We start from the raw sequence: 23,493 nt of genomic DNA, 5'->3' as shown, positions 1-23,493 counted from the left end.
CAGTAGATACCAGACACTGTGAGCTGGGTGTCTTTGAGAGGGGAAATATTTACAAATCAAATGAGTTGTACAGTTAACTGCTGCTGTGTCTCGTCTTGTGTAGCTGCGGCTGTTTATGATTCCACACTGAACTTCAGAAACAACGAATCACCAACCTTGCTTGGAATTCTCAATGGGAAGAAATATCATGCAGATTTATATGTGAGGTACAAAGAAATGCTTTCCAGTGAAGATTTTTTGTTTCATTTCCTCTTTAGTAATGCAATCTGTTTTTATCTGAGAGATCTGACTTCCCTCTTTTACTTGCAGGAGAATCCCGCTAGAGATGATCCCAGAGGATGAGGCAGAGTGCGCTGCTTGGCTCCACAAACTCTACCAGGAAAAGGTAAGAGTGTGTTGAAGGGGGAAGTTTAGACTGTAATAACTTTGCTTTTTGTTGCATGCCTCGTTGTCTCCAATTCTTTAATCCAAACTGGCTAATGTTGAGCATTTTGAGCTTTTCACCATTATGAAACATTATGAAAGGATATTACATTTTGGGTGCTGGAACAAACCTGGACTCACCTTACGTTTGGAGACTTTGGTATTGACTTGTGTCTGTATTGATGTATCTGCAGGATAGCTTTCAGGAGCACTACACACAGACAGGGTGTTTCCCTGGCCCCACAGTGAGCCCTCCACGCCGACCCTGGTCCTTGATCAACTGGTTGTTCTGGTGCTGCTTGCTGCTCTACCCTCTGGGCCTACTACTGACTCAACTCTTCAGCTCTGGATCGATGCTCTCCATCTTAGCTTCTGTGGCTCTCTGCTCTGCAGGTTTGTTTCATATATCGAAGGCAAAGTGAAGTCACCCTCAAATGAGCTATAACTGCCTTTCTCTGCATTAACTCTTATGACACAAATTACTTCTGTGACAGCACATAAAATATTCCTTAGTCGACAACTGAAAAATATATATCAAACATAAATTCACACTGCATCTGTGTTGAGGAAACAACAAATCCATACACATATAACCCACATAAAAATCCATGTAAATTAGCACCAGAAAGCCTTTGACTTAAGTTTCTCACTTTTTCTAGATATTCTAAATCTTAATGAATAGTTAATGGTCCAGATACGCTTTGTAGCCACAAGTTACAATTTATAAACGCTTCATAATGGGTGCCTTATTAGAAAGTATCAATAAAGTTCATCCACTGTTGTGCGGATAGATGTGATTATTTTTGAAAATGCTTTTTATTCAAGGAAAGCAACCTGAGAAAAACTAAACTCTTATCCTGAAAATCTTGAAAAGGAAATTAACTAAAGGAAAACAAGTCTTACAGAATCTTTCACCACATCTTTATGGTTCACTCAAATAATATTTTAAATGTACTTTTTCTGAATCATTTCCTCACAGCCTCACTGGGAGTTCGCTGGATGATTGGCCAGACTGAGATTGACAGAAGCTCTAACTATGGGAATAAGGAGGTTCCTCTAAACAAACACTAAGCAGTCCTGACCTTCACTGATCTGTCTAAATGTTGTAAAGTGATGCTAATATTTCAATGCAGTTAAACCAAACATTTTACCGTCAGCTCAACATGAAATGAACTACCTCTGTGGATAGCAATGGCATACTAATGATGAGTGACATTTTTACGTTTGAAGAAAATATACATTTCACCTTTTTTTAAAAAAAAACAATTGGTTTATTAATATTGTTTGTACATAGCAAACACTATAAGAGCAGCAGAGGACCAGAAGTTGTGGTGTGTGTCAGTGTCTGTGTTTGGTTGTGTGGATGTTTTGTGTTCAGCAGCAGGGAGGGAGAGCAGGCCCCGTTTCTCCTCTTTGTTGGCTATGCTCCAGTCACATGAACAGCTCTTCACCGGCGACCAGTAGACTTGAACATTGCTCCAACTTGACATTTACTCCTCAGCAAAGGCAAAGAAAAATACATTAAAAAAAAAAAAAAAAGAAAAAAAAAAGTCCTTCCTAGTGCCCGCGCTTGCCAAAGGACAAGTGATAAATTAATCTGACTATTTGGATGGTGCTCCTTTCATAGCGTTAAACCAATCTCCTTCTGTTCAGGGAGGTTTACCGCATCCTTTTCTGCCTCAAAGGGCGACTGAAATAAGATTCCTCCCTCCTCTACTCAACTGCCCCCTTGGATAAACAGTTTAAAAGTGCCATAGATTTTTGTCCCACCCCACCCATTTGTTTAAAAGAAAAAAAAAAAAAGTCTTCCTCAATGCCTTTTCAGAGGTCTCTTCACCAGTGAGAAGAACAAATGTGGCAATAGTTACTTTAACTTTACAATATTGTTTATACAAGAATTAAAGCCAATCCTATTCTTACAGTATGTACAGTCCCACCCCTGCCCCTCCTCCCCCCAGTCCATGGGTACATAAAGACACAACAACAACCCTATACTCCGTAGGTCCAGTTGTCCTCTGAAATGATACTGTATTAGTTCCTCAGTTTAACTCCATGTGCCTTCAGCCATAACGTCCACTTCTCCATGTCCACAGTTCCTTTTTCTTTTTGCCAACAGCATGTACAGTAGTGCTTTAATTTGTAAACTTGAAAGCCAGAGAGGGGGTTTCCTTTCATTCTTCATCTGTACAAACCTGAAACAGACGAGAAATAGCGGCTGTAAAGTAACATAGTGTTCAGTCAAGCCCCGACAGTTCACTCATGAAAGTGAGGTTTTAGTCTGGGGGTTAAGATCACGAAAAGAAGACATGACGGCTTTATAACATCTGCCACGGAAGTACCTCACCTTGACAAACGGGTGGTCCAGCAGCATGCTAGCTGTCCAGCGGTGTTTGGGTTCGCTCTCCAGACAGTGGCCGAGGAAGTCTTTCCCCTCTGTGCTCAGCTTCTCTGGGATGGGGGGTTTATGGCCCATGCCCACTTTGTACATGATCTGGAAGTTGTGCTCGTACTCATGCCAGGGTCTCTGCAGATTGAGATAAAATTTCTGATCATTTTCTGGTTGTTTTTCTTTTTGCCTTAGGTGCTAAGAACGGAGGCTGATTCATTTAAGACCATAAGCATATGGACAAGCTTCATGAGCATTAGGTTTTGACAACTATTTTAAATAACTCAATTAAATTGTCAGGTTTGCTGTAGGGACACTGGCTCCACTGACTTTAATCAGACTGAAACATCAATTTGTTGTCAAAACATAGATAATTTACAATAATTGATTCAGCGTCTTACACAGAGCTCAAAATTCAATAATATATGTGGCATAAATGTGCTAAATATGTTACATTAATATTTTACTTAAGTGAGTTGAGACATAAAAAATGCATGCTGGAGCTACAGCTGTTCTACACTGGGTCTCTTGTTTACAATAATAACAACAAAGCTACAAGTACTTCCATCTGTCTCCTCCTCTGTGACAGCAAAAAATACCCCTGAATAAGATGTAAGCCCGTGTGGCACTCTCACTTTTAAAACCTGTTAAGCACCCATGACTAAGACACAACGCTTGAAGTTTGTGTGAAACACACCATCTTTTCTGTCACTCCTTACCTTTCCTGTCACCATCTCAATGAGGACGCAGCCCAAACTCCAGATGTCTGCTGCTCGTCCGTGACCTTCCCCCTTTGCTCTTGTGATGACTTCAGGTGCCATGTATGCTGATGAAGACAGGGGAGAAAATTGAAAAAATAACCATCAGTTGAAAGACTAGACTTTACTAGGCAGTAATACAGTGATGATATGATACAATGCTGCATATAACATAAGAAATGTTTAGTTTATTAATCGTATGCAGTATGAAGCATGGAAATGCATTAAAAAAAAAAATCAAGGTTGCTGTATCCAAAACACCAGTTAAAGAAGCGAATACTATAGTACATCTTCATATTCATATTACACATCTTTTCAAAAACGTAGCATGAGAGGCAGCAGACATCAAGCCACAGCGACCCCTGCTGGCAGCTTGCAACTGAGAGACAACATACAAGCTTTTACCTGCTGTTCCCAGAGTGCTGTTCACCTCTCCGGGCATGGTGTGGGTGTTGTTCCTCAGCTTGACTGAGCACCCAAAGTCACCCAGCTTAATCAGCCCAGAGGATGTCAGAAATATGTTGGCTCCTGATACAGACAGAATTAACAATGGGGAAAGTGGGAGTTCATTCAGAATTTCCTATACTTCAGATAAGAAAAAACAAAACATGAAAAATAAGAGAGAGCATATGAAACTTACCCTTGATATCGCGGTGGACAATGCCATGTTCATGGAGGACATTGATGGCTGTAGTGATCTGTTTGCTGTAGAGCCTGATAACATGTTCCTGCAGCCCCAGTCTGGACACCTCCTCCAGGGTGCCTTCATCACAGTACTCCATGAAGATGTACATCTCCTCCTACGGGTGAGAGCATGAAAAGTTTATACCAAACTGCTTCAGTGTGCACCATGTGTTGCCTGAGCTGACATAAACGTAGGCCTCTTACCCGATGGAGCTCAACCCCAAAGTATCGCACCAGGTTTGGGTGTTTAATGCCTTCAAATATTTTCAGCTCATCTGCAGTCTCCTTGATTGTTTTGTGATCATTCGGCTGGAATCGGATCTGGTTGACAAAATAATAATAATCATAATTATTAATATGTTTTATTTTAATTGTATTTTATTTCTTATTATTGAATTGATCTTGCTGGAGTACATACCTCCTTCATGGCCATTAGTTCTCCAGTGTCAACATTGATGCAGGTGTACACCTTCCCATACTGGCCCTCACCTGTTGTCATACACACGAACATAACATCACTGCCTGTGTGTGCGTTAAATAACCCACATTATAGCAAATGCAGTGAGAAGGTAGCCGTACCTATCTTGTTGCCCCTCTGCCACTTGAAGGTCACTTTCCTGAGCCCCACGTGCATGACGTTGTCATAGGACTTGGGCGTGTGACACACTTGGCCGATGATGTTGCGCTGCTTCATCACGGCGTAGCGTTTATCTTCGAACTTGTGAATGGAGCGACGGACGGCCTCCATGGGACTTTGCCGTGCCGCTGTGTCTAAGAGAGGAGAGGGGAAATTATTAGTTATAACTGAAGTCAAACAACTGTATGGAGCAGCGTATCTAACGTGACTCAATAATCTCACCCTTGGACTGGCTGATGAAGGTGCGGAGCTCCCAGCTTCGGCGTGCGGTGCTGTTAGGATCTCCCTTAGGATAAGAGGGTTCTGGAGGGAGAAATCACAGGAGTTGTTCACCTAAATCAGGCAGATGAACATTCACTACGTGGATAGAACCATGGTGATTAACTGAATATACCCACCTTCTCTGTCCTCTGTGGGGCTGGAGTGGCGGCTCAGGGATTTGAAATGCAACTCTGCTGCAACCGACGACAGACGGTCATTCTCATGGTAACTGGATCCCCTGCAAGGACATGGAAGAAACTGATGCAACACAGTGTTCAAAACAAAATCTACTGATTCAGATTGGTATGTTTCTGCCTGGGGTTTTTTCTGTTCTGAGCTGTTCAAGGATCAGCTCAGAGGGGAATCTCTTCTGCCAAGACTGCATTTTATTTTTACGCTCTCTCTCAAGTGGTTCCTTTATGTTAAACTGTGGAAAATTAAACAGTGGAGGGCACTGTTTCCTTAAAGCATCTTAACGTTATGAGACTGATTTGCAAAGGGGTCAGAGATTATTACATTATCTTCACTTTAAGATGCTTTTGGGGAAAATGTTTTTAAATGTGCTTAAAATGAAAATGACAAACATTGTATACTACATCCAACCAATCAAATACCATACACTTGTCTGCTGAAATGCCACAATTACGTTTTCAAAATAATATAAACAAACTCACAAAATGATCTGACCTTTTAAGAGAAACAAAGATGTAGGTTATTCCCAGTATGCCTCCTGACACCCACTACCAGTTCAGCATGCATCAGAGTCATTCACGCTTGAAGGTTAGATCTCTAGAGTGCATGTTCTGATTTCGAAAGCACACACAGATGCGCAAGAAAATCTAATGGCAGTAAATTACCAGCATCAAAGCAAGACTGGTGTTAATAGCACTAAAAAGCAGAATATCATAGCCCACTCTTTCAATCAGGTAGTGTGTTTTTTTTCCCCTCCATTTTCACACCATGCACAACAACTTCCCTTCATCTGTGACGAGACTTGTGTCGGGCCATTTTTCTGATTTGGTGACATTTTGAAGGGAAGACTACATTATCACTTTAAAGGCTAAAAATGATGCTTATTAAGTCATTATGTTTGAGTTTTCTCTGTGTTTTGTAGCCAAGATCAGCTCCATGCATATTATTTCGATGCATCTTATAGCAAGTCATTTGCGCGATAGCAAATCTACAGTGAATACTATAATCATATCTTAACATCCATGCTGTAAACGCAACATCAGTGCATGAAGTAAAATTATATTTCAGGTAGAATGTGAAGGCAAATTCCTCATTATATAATTTAATAAAATGGTTAATGTTGGCCAAAGATTAAAACTATAAAAATAAACTAAAACTATGAAAGGTTGGCGCTAGATTTAGGTCTGTGATGCTGTACCAGTGTAGAGCCTGGAAATGATCAATTTACAAAGAATGGCAGACTAACTTTGTGGATACAATAGTTAATTCAATATCTGTCTTAATATCCACATTTAAAGTTTATTTAGATGCAATCAGAAGGCTTAAAGCAGGAAGTCTGCAATCTGCCAGTGGAGCTTATAAATCAAACTGCAAATGAATGAAAGAAAAACAAGTTAAATATAAAATATATCCCTCTATAAGTTCTATCTCAAGCATAGTGTTTCTCCATGTTTTGAAGTTCCTTTTAAAAAGCTGTACATCAGCACGACATCACAGATTTGATGAGAGTGTAAAATACTTTTTGGCTCTAAGTTTCTGCCGATTGCCAAAAAATATTAAGGGAATCCTCTCCAACACAGAACAATGTGTCCTGCAAATAACACATTTAGATTTCAAATCTTAACACGAAGCATTTCCTCCTTCCATTTCCAGAGTATTATAAAGAATAAGTGATGATGGTTTTTGCTTTTGTATCTGGGGCTGGGTTTTGACAACAGTTTCTACCAGGTGACTTTGGGGCAAGGCTACCTGACATCACTGGGGGTGCTGCCTGGTGCTTTGGTGTGGCTGTGTTCCCCCGGGCCCTGAGGGACAGGGCGAGGGCCGTTGGGGAACAGCTGGTTCCGGAGATCGCAGGGGAGACTTCGAGAGCTGTGTGGTGAAAAAACAAACTGAGGAGCTCTGCATTGGGAGGTGAGGTGGCTTGGCATGGGATATGTATACATATGTTTGTGTGTGTGACTGGGAGGCTGGTTGAGGGAGAGATACACACACTCACACACACACACACAGTCATGATAATTTTGAAAAAATGATGAAATGACCACTGGCATACTCAGCAGCATACACATGCACACAAAGAGGCTCACACAAAACACAAGCTCAACAACTACAAAGCAAAAACATCAGTAGGCATAAAAAGCAAGGAAATGAGGCACAGTGAGCGACGCAGGAAAGAGTATCAACATTAAAACACAGTAGGCACACACTACCGTAAAAACCTGGGCTGTCATCACATACCTGAATCCCTCAGCATTAGGGATGAACAGATTGGGGTTTGGTGGGTCACTATGGCAGCGAGGGAACTTTACAGGACGAGGACTATTCCTGGGAGCTGAAAAGAAAAACACCCAGCGCTTAATTTATTCAGGCCACCCACCAAAGCAAACCTTGAACAGACTATGCATTGATGGAGTGGAACTCATGGCTATAGAAAGTTAGTTTGCTATGGTGACGTACAGCAGGATACTGTATATATATTTATATACAGTAGCACCTCGTGAAACAGACCGTGGCAAAATGCTTCACATAAATATGAAGGGTGTGTGTGTGTGTGTGTGTGTGTGCGTGGGCTACTACTACACTACACTACGTGGTGTGGTCAAAAGAAATTTAGGCAGGAGTCAATTTTTTTTTTTTTTTGTTTCTTTTGCATAACATAAAATATTCAGATCTCAAAACCTACAATGAACTAACAGCACAGAAATAACTGCTCTATGGAGGCAAACTGGCCGCATTTTGACAACCACATACATTACGTGGTCAGGTTATTATGCAATCACATGAAAGCCAGTGTAATGTGCTGCTTTACTCCATCCAAGTCAAAGACAGACGAGTCACAATATTTAGGTTTGTGGCAGTACCAGATTATTGTCTCCATATCTTGGTTTGGACAAACTTAAGACATTGAAGAAATTATGTTGGCTGGATCTGGTGGTCACTTTTTGCAGGATTATTTTTCTATAAACATGACTTGTATTGCATTAAATGGCAGTCTGCAGTTAACCTGGTTTTAATAACATTTGTTTTAAGTACTTTTTTTTTTTTAAATCAGAAAATGTTTGCTAAGCAAAGATGCTCTTTTTTCAGTAACACCGTCGTTCACAGTTTCGCTTTTTCCCAGAACAACCTGTTGGCCACAGAGCAGCATGGAGTTGCTCAAATGAGTCTGTGTAACCAGTGGGGTCACTCAAACTAACAAACATCAAGTCAAACAAATAATTCTTTCCTACTCTACGGGAAGTAGATTGTTATTTCATTGCCGCTGTGTCTGCTCTGTGTAACAGCTCGTCCCCATGACAGCCAGGTTATAAACTTACAACCTTTACAACCGAATCTAAAAACTGAAATAAATCCTGAACTCCAGATACTCAAGTCACTGACAGTTTGTATCACAGGAGAGCATCTTACCAATATACAGGCCGGTGACTGGGCTATGAGGTTTTCCAATCACGTGTCCAATACATTCATTCATCAAAGCTTGTAAACTCTGCAGAGAGAACCATCAACAGGTAATAAATACATCATATCCCAAGCATACGTGTAAATAAAGAGGAGAAAACAATCCATTTTACCAGGAAGTCATCCTCAGGTAATGCTGATATAAAGGCAGGTTCGATGGCCTGAAGAAAATCAAAACCCTGAGTCGCCCACCTGTAGGTGTAACATCACAGCAGTCAATCAGTGTCCCAAAACCTTCAGCTACTGTTCATTTCATTTCCTCCTCTCGCTTCCATTTGTGTTTTAACAGAGTAAAATGTGCCTCAATCATCAATGTGAGCATCATAACAGAGATGTCATCTGAGCTGAGCAGTTCAACAGGTGTATCAGAACGGGTTCTCAAACATTCAGGTAATCAAAACTTTAAAGTTGATATACAAATATGTTAAAGGGGCTGATTCATGTAGGTTTTACAGTTGTTTGTGCTGTGTGGAGCAAACATCTAACTGGTGCGATTCATAATGGAATAGATTTCAGCATCTTCATCCCTACATACATGTTCTAAGTGGCACCTTGTGTTCTTTATTTTAGGAACAGGACGTACTATGGTGGCGCAGTTTTAAATTATTCAACTATGACACCGGTGTGCCTATTTTTGTTTGCATATTCTTCATAACACTAAAAAAGGGTGTCTGTTATCTCTCATGCTACTATTGCAGTTGTATTCCATCAAATAACAAAAAGGCTTCACTCTATTATCAGAGTAAATTGTTGCCATGGTCGCTTGTTATGCCTCAATGCATGAGCTCTTGACAAATAAATGTATTTCAATTAAGACTGTGGCCCTCACACAGGAGCTAAATATATCTGATTTTACAATTAATAGCTCTAAAAAGAGAAAACAGAATTTATCACACAAACAAAACCCCTTTAACCACTATGAACTTACATACTCTAAGAAAAATAAAGCTTTAATCAGTCTAAAGTTTGCTGTTTGATTAAGGTGAGGGGGAACATTGTTTACTTATTTGTTCAAGATTAATTGCACTGGTAGGATAATGCCCAACCAGAGGGCCTGGCCTTACCTGGGCTTGGTGCCCCTGCCACTCTCGCATTTGGTCAGGACATAGGTCATCCATTTGCGGGCAAAAGCAATATAGCGCTCCCCGATCCTCTGCCGGAACTCTCCTGACATCAGGCGCACCACCTCTTTGTGGTACTGTAAATAACAAACAACAGCAAAACTATAAAAAAAAAATATAACTTTATTACCTTTTGTTAAGCATGGCCCATAACCACACCAGTATTACACTGTAGTCAACATTAAGCTAAATGTAAGTGAAGTGGAAATGTGCCTGTTATGTCACAAGCTCGGACCAGGAAAAAAGTGAGTCAAAGAAGAGATAGCATGTGCTTCCGTAAAAATATACACTGTTACAGTTCACGCCTCTAAAAGCCTGCAGGCTCTTACCTCGAAGGCAAAATTGTAGCCCTGTATCATTGCCTCCCTGTAGTACTGATGGAGAGTGGCTGACTCAGACTCCTCCACCTCTGCCTCAAACTCAGAGGTGAACATGTACTCCACTCGGTCAATGGCAGTGCTGATCTTAATGCATAGCTGTAGTGCTTCATCCTGTAATAGGAGATAGAGGGACGAGGAGAGGAAAGAGAAGAGTTTTATTATTATTTTGTCATAAATTTGTGTATTTCTTGTTGACTTCCCCTTTAGGAATTATTTATAAAATCTAGTCCGATAGTGGTCGAGTATATTTTCACCAGGTAATGTTCACAGAGTGGAAATTCAGGGTAATTGATAGCAGTTGTGGTGGAAACAAATTTGAAAGTAGGACACAGACATGCAACTGTCTTTACAACAACACAAACTAAACCAGTGTTTAAACAGGTTAGAAATCATAGCTTATGGTTATGTAAGTACCTTCAGCTCCTCCAGAGCGCTCGCGATGAGAGGCTGACTAGATGTTTGCTCCCGGCTGAGAGTGAGCACGTCCTCCATGGACTGCTGGAAGGCCTTTCGCTGGGCCACCAGGTGAGCTGACTGCATCACTATCAAGAGCACGTTCTCCACCTGAGAGCACATTCGACCAGTGTGAGGCTTGTAAACAATGGAGACACACGCGCACACACACGCGCACACACAAAAACACACACACACACCTTCATGGCCCTTAAAGTGTCAACAGTTTCCATCTGGGGGACCAGTTTGAGCAGCTCTCCGTCCCACTGAGCCCAGTCAGAATCAGTGCTCGAGTCCCCGGCTCTGTGTTTACTCATAAGCAGGTAGGCCTCATCATCAGCAATTTCCTCAGGCTCTTTGGAGCAGTCTTTGCCGGCAGCAGCATTGAGAAGCTGCAGGATGAGTGGCCGTTGATCCATCAAACCACAGGGGACAAAAACTTGCAGCTCCTCCAAGCCTGGAATCTGAACCTGGATATAAAAGGAGGAGGTTAAACGGTGCATAAATGACCTGAGGACCGAAAGGAAATATCAGAAACGCACAAAATTAAAAGAAAAGCAGACACACCTTGACATAGTTTCTCTTTTTTAGTGCCTCCAGAAGACAAGTCACCCCATTAGTGATACTGAAATCCGCAGCGACTTCCAAGTCCTGGAGAGAGGGAAGCAAACAAAGTGTATGTCAGAACACACAGTCCCAGTTCTTCAGTGAGCCGAGAAAACAGGGTCACAGATAAACTGCAAAGTCTGTGCTGTTGTGGCTTTCTGTTTCAAGGGAGGGAAAGTTCTGAACTGCTGCCTCTCACCTTGCGAAGCATTTTGGCAAAACCTAGAGCCTTGGACGCTCGTTCCCTGGCCTCATGGAAAAGTTCTTTGAGTGACCGACTAGTCTCAATAACCGACCGCCTGGAAGAATGAAAAGGTTCAAGGTTTAAAACTCCTGTGGGACAAAAAAATCATAACACTGATTTGAACATTATTCCCTTTACCTGATCTCATCCGAGGCTGTGCTGTCATCTGCACTTTCCCAGAATTCATTGTCACTTTTTTGCAGGCCGGCATCAAGGAACTCTCCAGTGGATTTGAGCAACATCCCAGCAATGTCACTGCCAAGAGCAGAACAGTCATCAGTCTCATATAAATGATGAATTCACTCTTAACTTACATTAAAAAGGTTTTATGCCACTTTGGTTCCCAGTAGGTGACAGGACTGTGACCGGCATAAATAACTGAAGCTTTAAACTGCCACATGTTAGATGGACTGCAGGTCCACTCACCAGAAAAGCTTCCCAGACTGGGCCTCTCCTCCGCGGATGTAAGGAGTGATGACCTTGGTGAAGTGCCACTCCTCCTCTAACAGGTTCTTTAAGCTGTGAGAGGCCTGAGGCAGTTGTTGCAACATCTGGATCCAACTATGCATGTAGTCAAAGTAAACCTACAAAAACAGGGATAGATGTTAGTTTTGTTACATCTCAATAATGCATAAATTCACAAGCCTTTCTCTACAACGGTTATGCGGTCAGGGTAAATACACTTTTAAACTTTAAACATTAACTTTATGTAGAGGAGGGGAGGAGATTAGGAATCTTACCACCAGCATCTTGTGAAGGTCCTCTTCAAACTCATCAATATTGGCATTTGTCTGCAAGCCCTGAGCGTCAGTCACCACGCCGCGCAGCATGAACTGATAATACTGCTTCATCAGAAGACCACCTTTAAGAACCTCCTTACACTCACGCACCAACTGCAGAGCACAAATAACACAGGATTAGCACTTACATATGACATACCTGCTGTGTATTACAGTCTTCCTTTACGACAAATTTAGCTAAACTTAATAATTTATTCAGTAATCACAACAGAGGAATTACACAGCTCTCTAAAAGACCTAAGTGGCTAACAAAAATCCAATCAAACTGAAGGAATAAAATGCATTTCTGCCAGCCCATTTTGTATCCATATAGAAAGTCACAAAGAAAGTAAAAGATGTATGTTATGTCAGATGTAAAAAGTGTTAATTCATTCAGCATGAATTGCACAATATGTAGAGAAGAGTCACCTAGAAAGTATAATGCTAAGAGTTTCAACAGCTGCTTGCCTGTTTGATGCTGAGCAGTGAAGGCTCTCCAGCAGGCCTCTGTTCAAGTCGCAGTTTAAGGCATTCGTGAATGACATTGAGGAGGACTCTGCACAGCACGAGGAATGCCGGCCGGAAGGATGGCAGGTCCATGTCCAGCAAATCCTCCCAGGACACTTGGTCTGCTCCAAGCTCCGGATCTGCCGGACCACTGCAGGACACATGGCGCGACAGCTCTGGCAGGTAATCACTGTAAAGCATGGGGTCTGGGAAGTCTGCAAACTGCAGGTGGAAGATAGGTCCAGGGAAGTTAATTTAGCAGGTTTTAGTGGATACATGCTGTTATAGTAACAGAGGAAACACTTGGCTTTATAATAAATTCAAAGTAGTTTTTTTGTTTTATTTTTCCATTTAATAAATCTTATTCAAACTGTGTTTTAATAGTAGGATATACATGACCAAAAAACATCAACCTGATCCAGAACTTTGCAAAGACGCCCTGTTACCAGCGTTTCACAGCTACAAGTCGTCTCCCCCTCCTTCCTTCATAATCACATCAGCGATCCAAGAAGTGCTCACATTCCTTGTACATTTGCTGGAAGAGGATAGTGTCGGAACTTCCCGAAAATGCTACACTAAATTGTCAAAGCTCACTTTTTCCAACACCCAGATGAGCTCATCATCCATTATAGTAAAGTAAAAAATAATCCTTTTTTCTTAACTGCTCCTTTTTTTTTTGGTTTTTGTCTAGCTTTCTCACTGTGTCAACAGATCCTATGTTGTTTACAGTCTGGGCTCAGATTTCTTGTAAGCTCCTATCTGTGAGAACACCTCCAACTGCTGTTTCTCAAATGCTTGATTGAATTACTAATATTTGCACAGAAAACAGTATATATATTACAAACATTCAGTGGGGTCCTATTATTCATATATTATATATACAAATAAAGGAAAAACCTGAATAAATGAGTGCAGTCACAACATATTAGTGTTAATTTGGTGAAAAATATTAATTGACCTATTGTTCACGACGAAAAATAGATTAAAACTAAATATAAAGTTACTTTTGAGAACTATGATGAAATTTATAACATTTTTTGTCAAAGAATCCAAACTAAACAATGTGAAATATGAACAGAGGGACATGTTTTAATGCAAAGTATTATTCAACAATCTGCATCTGAGGGAACACACACTACACCCTCTGATTAGTTTCCTCTGCTGCCCAAAATATCACTCGTGTAGATGAAGAAGATTTAGTCACTTGTCCTGATGCAATACTGTTAATATTTGTATTATTTTATATAATTTTTTCATATTTTGCATTGCATTTTGTTGATTTTCTTTTTTCTGTTTTCCATTTATGCTTCCTGACTTGCAGGATGTGCTTTATCTGTCTTTTTATTTTTTCCCAACTACTGTGATAAGTATTCTGCACCAAAACACCGAAGCAAATTCCTCATACGTGAAAACTTATTTGGTAATAAACCTGATTCTGACTCTGATAAGAAACACCTTGCAAAGTTATGGGTCTGTCAGTAATGTTACTGATGTTACCTGTTCTTCCAGATTTTCTGGACTAATTTCATCCACAAAGAATTAGACAATGAGCTGCAACAAAACAGCTGAGACAAACTACGAAAACATGCAGGCAGCATACCAACATTTATAAAGAAGTATGGTAACGTAAGAATCAACTTCTGTAGATGTGAAGCAGTGAACAGCGCAGGGAGCTGCAGTAATGCTCGCTTAACAGGAAGAACTGTACAGAGCTAGAGAGAGCGGCTCTATTCAAACAGACAGTTTGGAAATGCTGACTGGATTTAGTGGGGTCAGTCAGACAGCGTATTACTGCAGAGCAGAGTGACACCTTGTGAGAGACACCTGTAACCATAGTAACTGCACAGGCAGATGGCAACATCTGTAGCCTTAAAATGCTTAGAAGACATTAAATGTGTGACGAAAGTGAGACGTCAGTGACCAACACTCGAGTAAAAAACTAACAAAAATCAAACATATTTTCATCAAAAGACTAAATCAAAACCAGGTGCTAAAGTTAACACTATAATAAATGTAGATGCCTCCATACACAGCACAAGGTCTCACTGAATGGTTTAAGGAAAATTAGTAGTATGTTAACTTTTATGTTGAGATTTCTTGTTGTCAAACTCCAGTAGAGTTCAGAGACTCAGAATCTACGAGATGGAAGCCGTTCTGGATGCTCAAGGTGAAGCAACACCTTACTAAGACACTTGAGACACTTTTATAACCCTAACATGAGGTTCTGTTTAATTGAAGATTATTTACTTTTGGATTAAATGCTTATCATTAAGCATGTGCGGCCTGCAGATACTATACTCTCACCTCCAGTGCAGGAGTGTGGCGGAGCAGCGCTGCTCTGGACCGCTGAAGAGAGCGGTCCATCAGTTTGTGCAGTCTGAGGATCAGTTTACGTAGTCCCATCTGTTTCAGAGCTTTATCCACAAATGGTCTGTAGATGGCTGTGGGGCAGAACACTCCCCCTCCCACAGTTGATTCTGCACTTCCTGAAGTAGCAGTTGGGAGAAACTCGTCTTCTGACAACAATCGGGCAAATTTAGGAGTCAGTTGGGGAGACAACTCTCCATCTGCTACGTATCCGAATCCCCCGTCCTCCTCGGCATCCCTGTCCTCCCCTTCGCTCTCAGCTGTAAAAGTGGCTGTTGAGTCATTCTCCTCATCTTTTTCATTCTCCTCCTCTTCATTGCCACGAGAGCAGCGAGGTGAAGGGATCTCAAAGACAGGCCACCCGATACGCGATAGATCATGGAGGCCCAGCACCGTGGCCATGACGCGCAGCTTCTGGTTGAGGTCCTGGGTGATGTTGAGCCACAGGCAGAGCGCCTGCACCCTGCCCTGGAAGTCTCGTGCTGCATACTTTTCATAGTCCTTCTGCAGGGCCTGCAAAGAGGGGTACAAAGCTTCCACAGACTCCAGCAACTCCATAACCCGCTTGACCTGCTCAAATGCCAGCCGCTGGCGTTGAAGGTGTTCCCTGCAATCAGCGCCAGAGCCCAAGGGTTCTGCTGCATTCATTGCAGTTGAGGGGCAGGCGCTAAAGCCCCAGGGATCTACTCCACAGTGGTTGGTCTCTGCTACAGTGGGCTCCCTCTCCTCTCCACAGAGTAGATCAGGGATGCTCTGATAGTCCCCCTGGATTATTAGAGACCCTAAACACTGGGCCCCTCTCAGGCTGTCATAGTTGACCTTAAAGTGCAGCACCTCATTGATGATGTCAGGGATGGCTTGGCGGGCAGTGAAAAGAAAAAGGTCTTGATCACCGGTGGAGCGTCGTGCATGCCAAGCCTGCAGCTCCAACCAAATGACCTCATTGTTGTGACCCATGAAGGCCATGTTCTCCAGGCCTCTCTGCTCCTTCTCCTTCCTCTTGGAGGACATAGACGTGAGCTTGAGCAGAAGCCGCAGAGTTTCAAAGAACTTGAGGCGGTCGGCAGGACAGTCTGTCCTGGAGGTCTGGCGGTGGGGCCGGGCAATATGGGGCATGGAGACAGGAAGTTTGCCACTGCTGCAGCCCAAGCTCAAGTAATGCTTCCTGGGATCCATGTTGAGGGCACCAAAAGGGCTGGACTTGGAGAGTGGATCCAGCATGAAGGAGCCTTCAAAGGTCTTCTTGTGGTCTCTCTCTGTGGAGCGCAGTGTGGCCCTCTGCTTCTTTCCCTGCTTGTAGCTGTGCTCCTCAGGGGTCTCCACTGGCCTGGGACTCTCTCTCAGAACAGATGGGCTAAGGTCCGCTGAAGTGAAGACACAAAATACATCCCAGTCAGTGCAATGCATGTAAAACTGCATGTAAAAATGGTAAAACATTTTTAAAACTTATTTCCATATATACCTCAGGCAAATCGATTTATGAACTTACCCTTGTTGGGAGACCGACCAGCACTCCTTGCCTGGCTGTTCCTTTGATGTTTGCCAGACATGCGTTTTATCTGACGGGGGGTATAAGGAGGTGATGTGCCATACAGAGCTTCCTCTTCCTCACTAGGAGAGTCACAGGATTCATCCACCTCAAAGTTCTGTTGGGATGCATTTTCCACTGGCTTGGCCTGCCTGTCAAAATGTAATACAATTTAGAGGAAAACAGGATGAACAAACTATCGACATCAGCTTGATTTGCATCTTTACATCAACCACAACTACATGAAAGTGATGTTAACCACAAGTCAATGCATTGACATTACAAAACTGTTTCAGTCATTTCAAAAGGAAACGCAAGAAATGTGTGTACAAAGTCAAAGAGTGCTCAGTTGTTTGTACCCAAAACAGAGTGTGCAGCAGATCTCCTCTAATGGCACAGCAAACTGGTTGCTAAACTGCAACTAGACTGAATGTCTGCTACTACCTACAGCAGACTGACGAGTTGTCTGTCCTCTGGAGCCTGACTGGCTGCCTCCCAAATGTACAGCAGCGATGCTCTGTGCATGACCACAGCCATGCAGACGCAGGATAATAAGCTGTGGGCACCCTCGCTCGATCTAGGTAAACATAATGGCTCAACCAGAGAGGGAGAAATAGTAACCCTCATTAACTCTGTCTGCTAAGTCATCAACCAAAATGCACAAGTCAAGTTTTCATGGAGCACTGAGACTCACTCACCCAAAGGGTGTAGAAGCTGTTCCACCATATGCAAACACAGTGCTAATGCAAAACAGCACATTGCCTTCATGTGATTAGAGTAAATCTTGGGCCACAATAAAGATGTAGACATCATGGTTGCGTAACCACATCCTGACTGTGAATTTCAAATTAGGAAAGTCCATGGCAGAATATGTTGCTTCAAAGGAAACACAATTGTCACTTGAATCATTTCCTTCTGGGAAAAAAGGAAGAGAGAGAGAAAAAAAAAACACAGAGAGTGCAAGCAGCACGCTTTTCTAGATTACATTGTGACAGCTTTGTTTCCTAATGCCTTTCTGAGGGTTTTTTAATAGGATTAATGACAAAGGTTGGAAGGTCTGACCCCGCCAACAGAAACAAAAAGAGAGAGAAAAAAAGGAGGGGCATGAAAAAGGGAGTTCTATATGCTGGTCACCATGTGTCCCACCATCGATCATCTGACTGAAAAGCATTCCCCAACACGCGCCTGTTAGTGTCTGTGCAGACGGAGTTGAAAGGGGCAAGGCTGTATCACTTTCACTGGGGGAGTGTGTGTGAGTGCTAAGGGAGGGGGTTAATCTGGAAATCACTTGCTTAAGCTTTTCAAGGAACCACATAGAGAGAGAGTCCAGACTTCTATTGCCCATCTGCCCAAAAGCAGTGCACACACACACACACACACACACACACAAGCGCACACGTACACACACAGAGTCCCCTGGGAGTAGCAGTGGAATTACATGCAAGGCAGACAGACACCTGCTGCAAATCCTGCAACTTTTAATGCAACAAGAGTCCAGCTGCAATCAAGAGTTCATAAACGACACGTACTGCAAGAATAACGTTAACAGCACACCAACCTTAACCACAGCAGTCTTGAAATCACAGAATAACTCTTGCATGACAGAACACTGGTGCCTTTATGAGTGTATTGTATTGGAAATTGTGAAGGGGCTTGTTCTGCAGAGGCAGCACACCACAGTGATCTTTTCAGTATGCAGGCCCAAGAAGGAACAGTAAGCAATCTTGTGTGTTACAATAAGGCATTTAGCACCAACAGCAACAGACAAAATGTGCTGTGGAAATGCAATGCAAAAATCAAGACAGGTATCAGGAAAATGCATGAAGGCAGCAGACGGAGTGAATGCCATCAACCTACCACTGTGTCCATCACAAGTATGATGAGATTGTGCGCACATTAGTAAACATTCCAAGGCATGCATGAGTGAGTGGTGTCTGAGGACAGAAATAGTAAATGCATGTGAGAGGGAGTGACACCGAGTTTTAAAAAGACACTTCCTTACGCAGAACAGTATGACTAAATCACTCAGGAATGACAGCGGAACCAATGACGCCATCACTGCCAGTTATTTGTTTGGTTGCCATGAGACACTTCAAGCACACATTGTGCTGCTGCAGTAAAAGCTGTGCAAATTCCTGTTCTGAATTCTTTGCTTTTCCCTAAACCTACACGCAGGCCGCCCAGAGAAAGTTACTGGCCTCCATGCCCTGCAGTTAACCATAAACGCACTATGGTCTTCAAGCTGTCCCTGTCTGGCTGCCACTGGTGAATTATCACTGCAGATGGTGTCTGGCTGCTCTCAATGGCTCATCTGATGGCTCATTGGGGCTCCAATAAAGGCCAGTGGAATGCTAGAGCCCCTAGGCAGAAACACTGAGTGCATAATAAACAGCACAAAATCAGGACTCTTTTCTGTATAGCGACTGAAGCAGTGATACCAAGGGCTGCCAGAGTCAGGGGGGCCTGACCTTTGACACCAACCATCCACACCATTGTACCAGGAAGGGGCACACTATTGTATAGTTGTGACACGTGGCCTGTGAGGCCCACAGCTGAATAGCACACAGCTGGTTAGTGAGCACACTTGCTCACAATGTCCAAACTATAGGGGATTTTTTTCAGAGAGAGGAAAAGGAGGATAAGGTGGCTGGGGGTTTTCTAAGAACACACTTTCCAATTAATTAGGTCACGGAGGCATAACTGATGCTCAGTAGGCTAAATCCAGATTTTGAAACCCCCCTCCTATAAAAAGGATGTGTCTGCTGCCTAGAAATTTCACTCTAAGGTTAACTGGCGAGGCACTAATAAAACCTAAAACCTGTGTGTGCACATCTGCCCAAATTTCTATATGCATGTCTGACCTGCCGTAACTCCCTGATAAACTGGCAAAGATCAGATGTTTTGCCGTAGGCTGACAGAATTCAGAAACAATGAACACGACATACTTGACCACACCCTCCTCTGGAACAGTGTGACACTGCCAGGAGTGGACTTCCCAACCTCTCCTACATGCAACTGTGCAAAGCACATTGTGCATGCGCAGCCAACAGACAGCCACTTTCACACAGAAGAAGATGAAAATGCGGTGCATTTCTAAAACACTGGTGAGCTTACGATCTGCCCTTATACATTACTTAACACCAGGGAACAGACCTTACTGTACCGGCGGAAGCTCATGCCATTAACCACAACAAGTCACATGACCTGAATGTATCTAAATGTGGACATCGCAGACAGCGGGCTCCAGCATAAAGTACATGAGTTTAATGGTATGTTTTTATGCCACTTGCGTAAATGCAGTGCAGATAGCAGTCTGCTCCACCTTGAAATTGAATCTGAAACTGTAGATAGTCATAAGCAACACCTTTGTCAGTTTCAACTCACATTTCAGTTTCTTCTGCAGTTGTGCGCATCATAAATGGCAATCTAATAGATGAACATGTTATTCTGCAGCACTCCCTTTCTATTAGTTATCGTCCAACACGACCATACTCCTGCTGCGCATTAGTAATATCAAATGCCGTAGTTTTAGTAGTTATAAAGATTCCATTGTTTAAAAGAAAATAACAGATGAGAGTGACAGAATGTGAGAGCAGCGATATTTCTCTAAAGCAGGTGTGGGCAGAGACAGGATGCAGTTAGGAAATGCTAGAGGACAGTCCATCTGTATTCTACAGCCTGTGCTACTGGCAAATGCAGGCATTAATGAGTTCTACCCCATGAGCGTCTCCGGGGCTCCAGGCAGCCATCCACTGTGCACAGTACACCACATCCTGAAATCCCTGGAATGCTTGTCAGCCACAATGTCTTCAGACTGACTTTGAAAATGAGACATTATTGACAAAGGGCCTCTGTACTTGCAACGATAGCGATAGCCTTCAATTGCCATGCGAGCCCATAGCTCCCGTTTCTCAAAACAGTTGTCAGTTTGAACGAAACTCACACTTAGTGTTTAATCGATAGAAAGATGTTTCTTTTACAAAAACTCAAAGATAACTAATTTTTGCATGTTGTGAGACCTGTCATTTCAGTTTGAAGTTTGAATTTTATTACATATCCGTCCAAACTAATATTGTGTCCCTGCAAACTCTACAACATCGGCCATGTAACCCTTATTGTGTACAATTGTCCACGTTTTGTATGTTTCTGATCCCATTACTATAAAAATGGTAACTACAACAAATAGTAATACACTGCCAAGCCATATATTTGAGCTTTCTGGAGCATACTTTACCTTTCACCCCAAACTCTGCACAGACACTTATCAACATTGCAATCATGTCAACTTGTGACACTATCATGCTTCCAGCAATAGTATGTCTAATGGCTCAGTAGTTTTCTTTATGAGACAGTGGGACAGCAATTACATTAACAGGCCCAGTATTGCACAATCATGCGAGCTGTTTGTGTCCCCACCTCGGACTAAGTGGCCACAAGGGTGCAACAGAATAACCACTAGCGGGTGACTCAATCATTACTGGAAAGAAAAAAATCAAACTACTTGCTCAAAACCAGGATTATCGCAGTTGACAGAGCTGATCCACTGTGATAACTCGCTCTGCAGACAAACAACTACATGTGAGGAGAAGGGAGAGGGGAAGACATAACAGCAGATTCCTGAGGGTCTGTCGCCAGCGGTCAGGGGCAAACACTGCGGCATTTCGATTAGGAGATGTGCACATGTGAGGAAAAACATCTCACGAGTGTCTCTTTGTATGCATTCCCCTGCGAGATTGCAGACATGTATCGCTCAGTAGCCTTGTCATTTGCGCACTTACAGCACGGTGAAACATTTGGTGCAACAGATTGTCAACTATGTTATACGCCTCTAAGAAAAGGAAATCCACTTAATAAACAGCATAAAGTGTATGAATTAACCGTACGTAGTTAACAGGCTCATATCATGATTCAGCAGTGGAGTGCGAGACGACAACAACAACAGGAGCGCCAAGTCTAGCTAGAGGATTAACAATAACAGTGGAGCGAAATGCTAGCGAAAGCCAGCGAAGTTTGTGCCTCGGTGTAGTGTTGAAATGCATGGTCTGGCAATCTCAAATAATCAACAACACACCTTCAAGTCCACCTAACGACCCCACATTGCAACACTTATCCCGCTCTGGCACCGTCAGTATCTGTTCGTGAACTTGCGGGTGAACAATAAACTGACAAGCGACAGCTAACAGGAGACGTTAGCTAGCTTGTTCCCATGACATGTTGCACTGTTACAGCGGCTGATAATTGTTCGTTATGTTACCTTAACATTTGGCGAGCATTTTGCCTCTCTCTCTAGCAACCGAGAATTAGATGGGAAGGTAATATCCGCAGCAAAGTGCGTCTGAAAATCTTGCTCCAAAAAGTTTGCAACTCCAGTGTTGCAAATGCAGTAACTGCACGCGTACCACTATTTGACAGGAAGTCGATTTCTGAGGGATGCGCAAGCGCTCCCATAGAGCCGACTGCAGTGTCACGTTCAGCTCCCTATTTGGCAAGTGCGAGGTCCTGATGGTGTAGTGTCTGTTCAACAAATTCGCATACCTGCTGGGCTTGTTACGATCCGGAGGCTCCATACCGAAGCAGTGGCTTCTTGTTCCTAGCCGTGCATGGACTAAACCATGTCTAAGCGCTATCAGACAGACTTTGCACCGGTAAATATTTGCAAGAGAGGCGGATTTTTGTCTCTTTAGAGCACTTTCTATCCGCCGGCACAGTTGACTCTCGCTTGTGCGTATGCCGTCGCCATCTTTCCAACGTTCATTGAGGAGGAGTGCCACAGTCTTGCATTACTACGGCAACCCGGATAGGTCATCTGCGGTCATAGCTGTGCAGCTTGTTGTTACCCTCACAGTACAGTCACAATCAATCAGTTTTCACGTGGTCATCATGAATTATCACACTTTAAACCACCTGATTTATAGTGTAGTGGAAAAAAAAAAACAATCTGATACTAATGAATGCTTGGGATAATTTCAGTGAATTATTCATGACAACCTAGTTTGTTGTCAGTGGGGACTGATTTGAGATGGCCCTTCACCATCAGTGTGTGCTGCTTCAGTGTTACAGTACTGGTTGCCCAATGTGACCCCAGGTCAGGGGCCAGTTGTCATCTTCATCAGCACCCTGTCTATATAGTATATGATGAATGAGGATTTGCAATCAGTAGCCCATTGCCAGATTAACCTCTTTGAATGGTATGCAGTATTCCAACACTGTAACATTACATGAGCCCAGGTTAGCTATGTGGTAATTTGAATAAACTCAAGTTAATTTAGGAATGTAAGCACAATGATAGTCAAAATGATTTTGATGGCCTTGAGATCAGGTAATAAAGCAGGACCACCTTATGGCTGTTAACATGTCAGATGATATTGTGCTTTCACACTATGAGGGTTCTGGAGGCCCCTGGTGGTCTTGTGTCCTGGGACAGTTGCCCACTTAACCTTGCTAATGCTATGTTACATACATTTTTAAAATTATGACATAAATGTAGATATTAATGTAAAATTAATACTAAAATCGTGCAAGTTCACACAGGTGGCAAAAGAACAAAATGAACTGAGAAAAAGTTTTCTTTGGCAACTAATTTAATACCAGAGTAATCCAGGAATCCTAAATGACGCAATCATCGTTGAAGTCTTAATCTGACTAAGTTATGATGTTGCATCTATCCCTATCATTGAATCAAATGGGTAGGGGTCTAGACATAAT

At 42.6% G+C, this 23,493-nt stretch overlaps 1 protein-coding gene and 1 pseudogene across 4 annotated transcripts in view; one reads left to right on the top strand and one right to left on the bottom strand.

Annotated features, from left to right (window-relative positions):
- The window catches only part of LOC111658960 (1-acyl-sn-glycerol-3-phosphate acyltransferase delta-like), a 3,485-nt pseudogene extending 1,737 nt beyond the window's left edge, over nucleotides 1-1,748 (top strand). Inside the window, exons 3-6 of the transcript XR_015437584.1 lie at nucleotides 1-206; nucleotides 310-385; nucleotides 618-816; nucleotides 1,403-1,748. The exon at nucleotides 1-206 is cut by the window's left edge and continues 205 nt beyond it. The product of XR_015437584.1 is annotated as a 1-acyl-sn-glycerol-3-phosphate acyltransferase delta-like (transcript). The remainder of the gene's footprint in view (nucleotides 207-309; nucleotides 386-617; nucleotides 817-1,402) is intronic.
- Nucleotides 1,671-22,528, bottom strand: map3k4 (mitogen-activated protein kinase kinase kinase 4). Of its 3 annotated transcripts, none has more exons than XM_023411711.2 (27): nucleotides 22,324-22,528; nucleotides 16,750-16,940; nucleotides 15,198-16,624; nucleotides 12,855-13,115; nucleotides 12,348-12,500; nucleotides 12,034-12,191; nucleotides 11,746-11,862; nucleotides 11,563-11,662; nucleotides 11,325-11,408; nucleotides 10,958-11,227; nucleotides 10,719-10,868; nucleotides 10,254-10,415; nucleotides 9,868-10,001; nucleotides 8,917-8,995; nucleotides 8,753-8,831; nucleotides 7,583-7,676; nucleotides 7,091-7,213; nucleotides 5,287-5,387; nucleotides 5,111-5,191; nucleotides 4,831-5,022; nucleotides 4,670-4,740; nucleotides 4,456-4,572; nucleotides 4,208-4,367; nucleotides 3,973-4,095; nucleotides 3,529-3,635; nucleotides 2,768-2,947; nucleotides 1,671-2,615 (listed from the first exon to the last, which is right to left on the bottom strand). In XM_023411711.2, exons 1-27 carry the CDS (start codon nucleotides 22,353-22,355, stop codon nucleotides 2,595-2,597), a joined length of 4,767 nt encoding a protein of 1,588 aa, XP_023267479.1. In that variant the 5' UTR covers nucleotides 22,356-22,528; the 3' UTR covers nucleotides 1,671-2,594. The 3 variants fall into 3 exon arrangements, with proteins under 3 accessions (XP_023267479.1, XP_023267480.1, XP_023267481.1); XM_023411712.2 differs by lacking the exon at nucleotides 22,324-22,528 and adding an exon at nucleotides 22,043-22,189; XM_023411713.2 differs by lacking the exon at nucleotides 7,091-7,213.
- Nucleotides 22,529-23,493: the final 965 nt, after the last annotated feature.

Source organism: Seriola lalandi, unplaced genomic scaffold (genome assembly GCF_002814215.2).
Source record: "Seriola lalandi dorsalis isolate HSWRI2012SDOR001 ecotype SW California unplaced genomic scaffold, Sedor1 jcf7180002054470, whole genome shotgun sequence".
Taxonomy (NCBI): Eukaryota; Metazoa; Chordata; class Actinopteri; order Carangiformes; family Carangidae; genus Seriola; species Seriola lalandi.
This window is presented reverse-complemented; position numbering and strand designations above follow the sequence as displayed.

Bases quoted from the DNA above. Each gene is read 5' to 3' on its own strand.
- map3k4 (XM_023411711.2), bottom strand. From the start codon at position 22,355: ATGGAGCCTCCGGATCGTAACAAGCCCAGCAG. The intron at 4,573-4,669 runs GTATGTACTCCA...TTTGTCAACCAG, and splicing joins AACTAATGGCCATGAAGGAG to ATCCGATTCCAGCCGAATGA. The intron at 4,096-4,207 runs GTAAGTTTCATA...TGTCTGTATCAG, and splicing joins TGTCCACCGCGATATCAAGG to GAGCCAACATATTTCTGACA.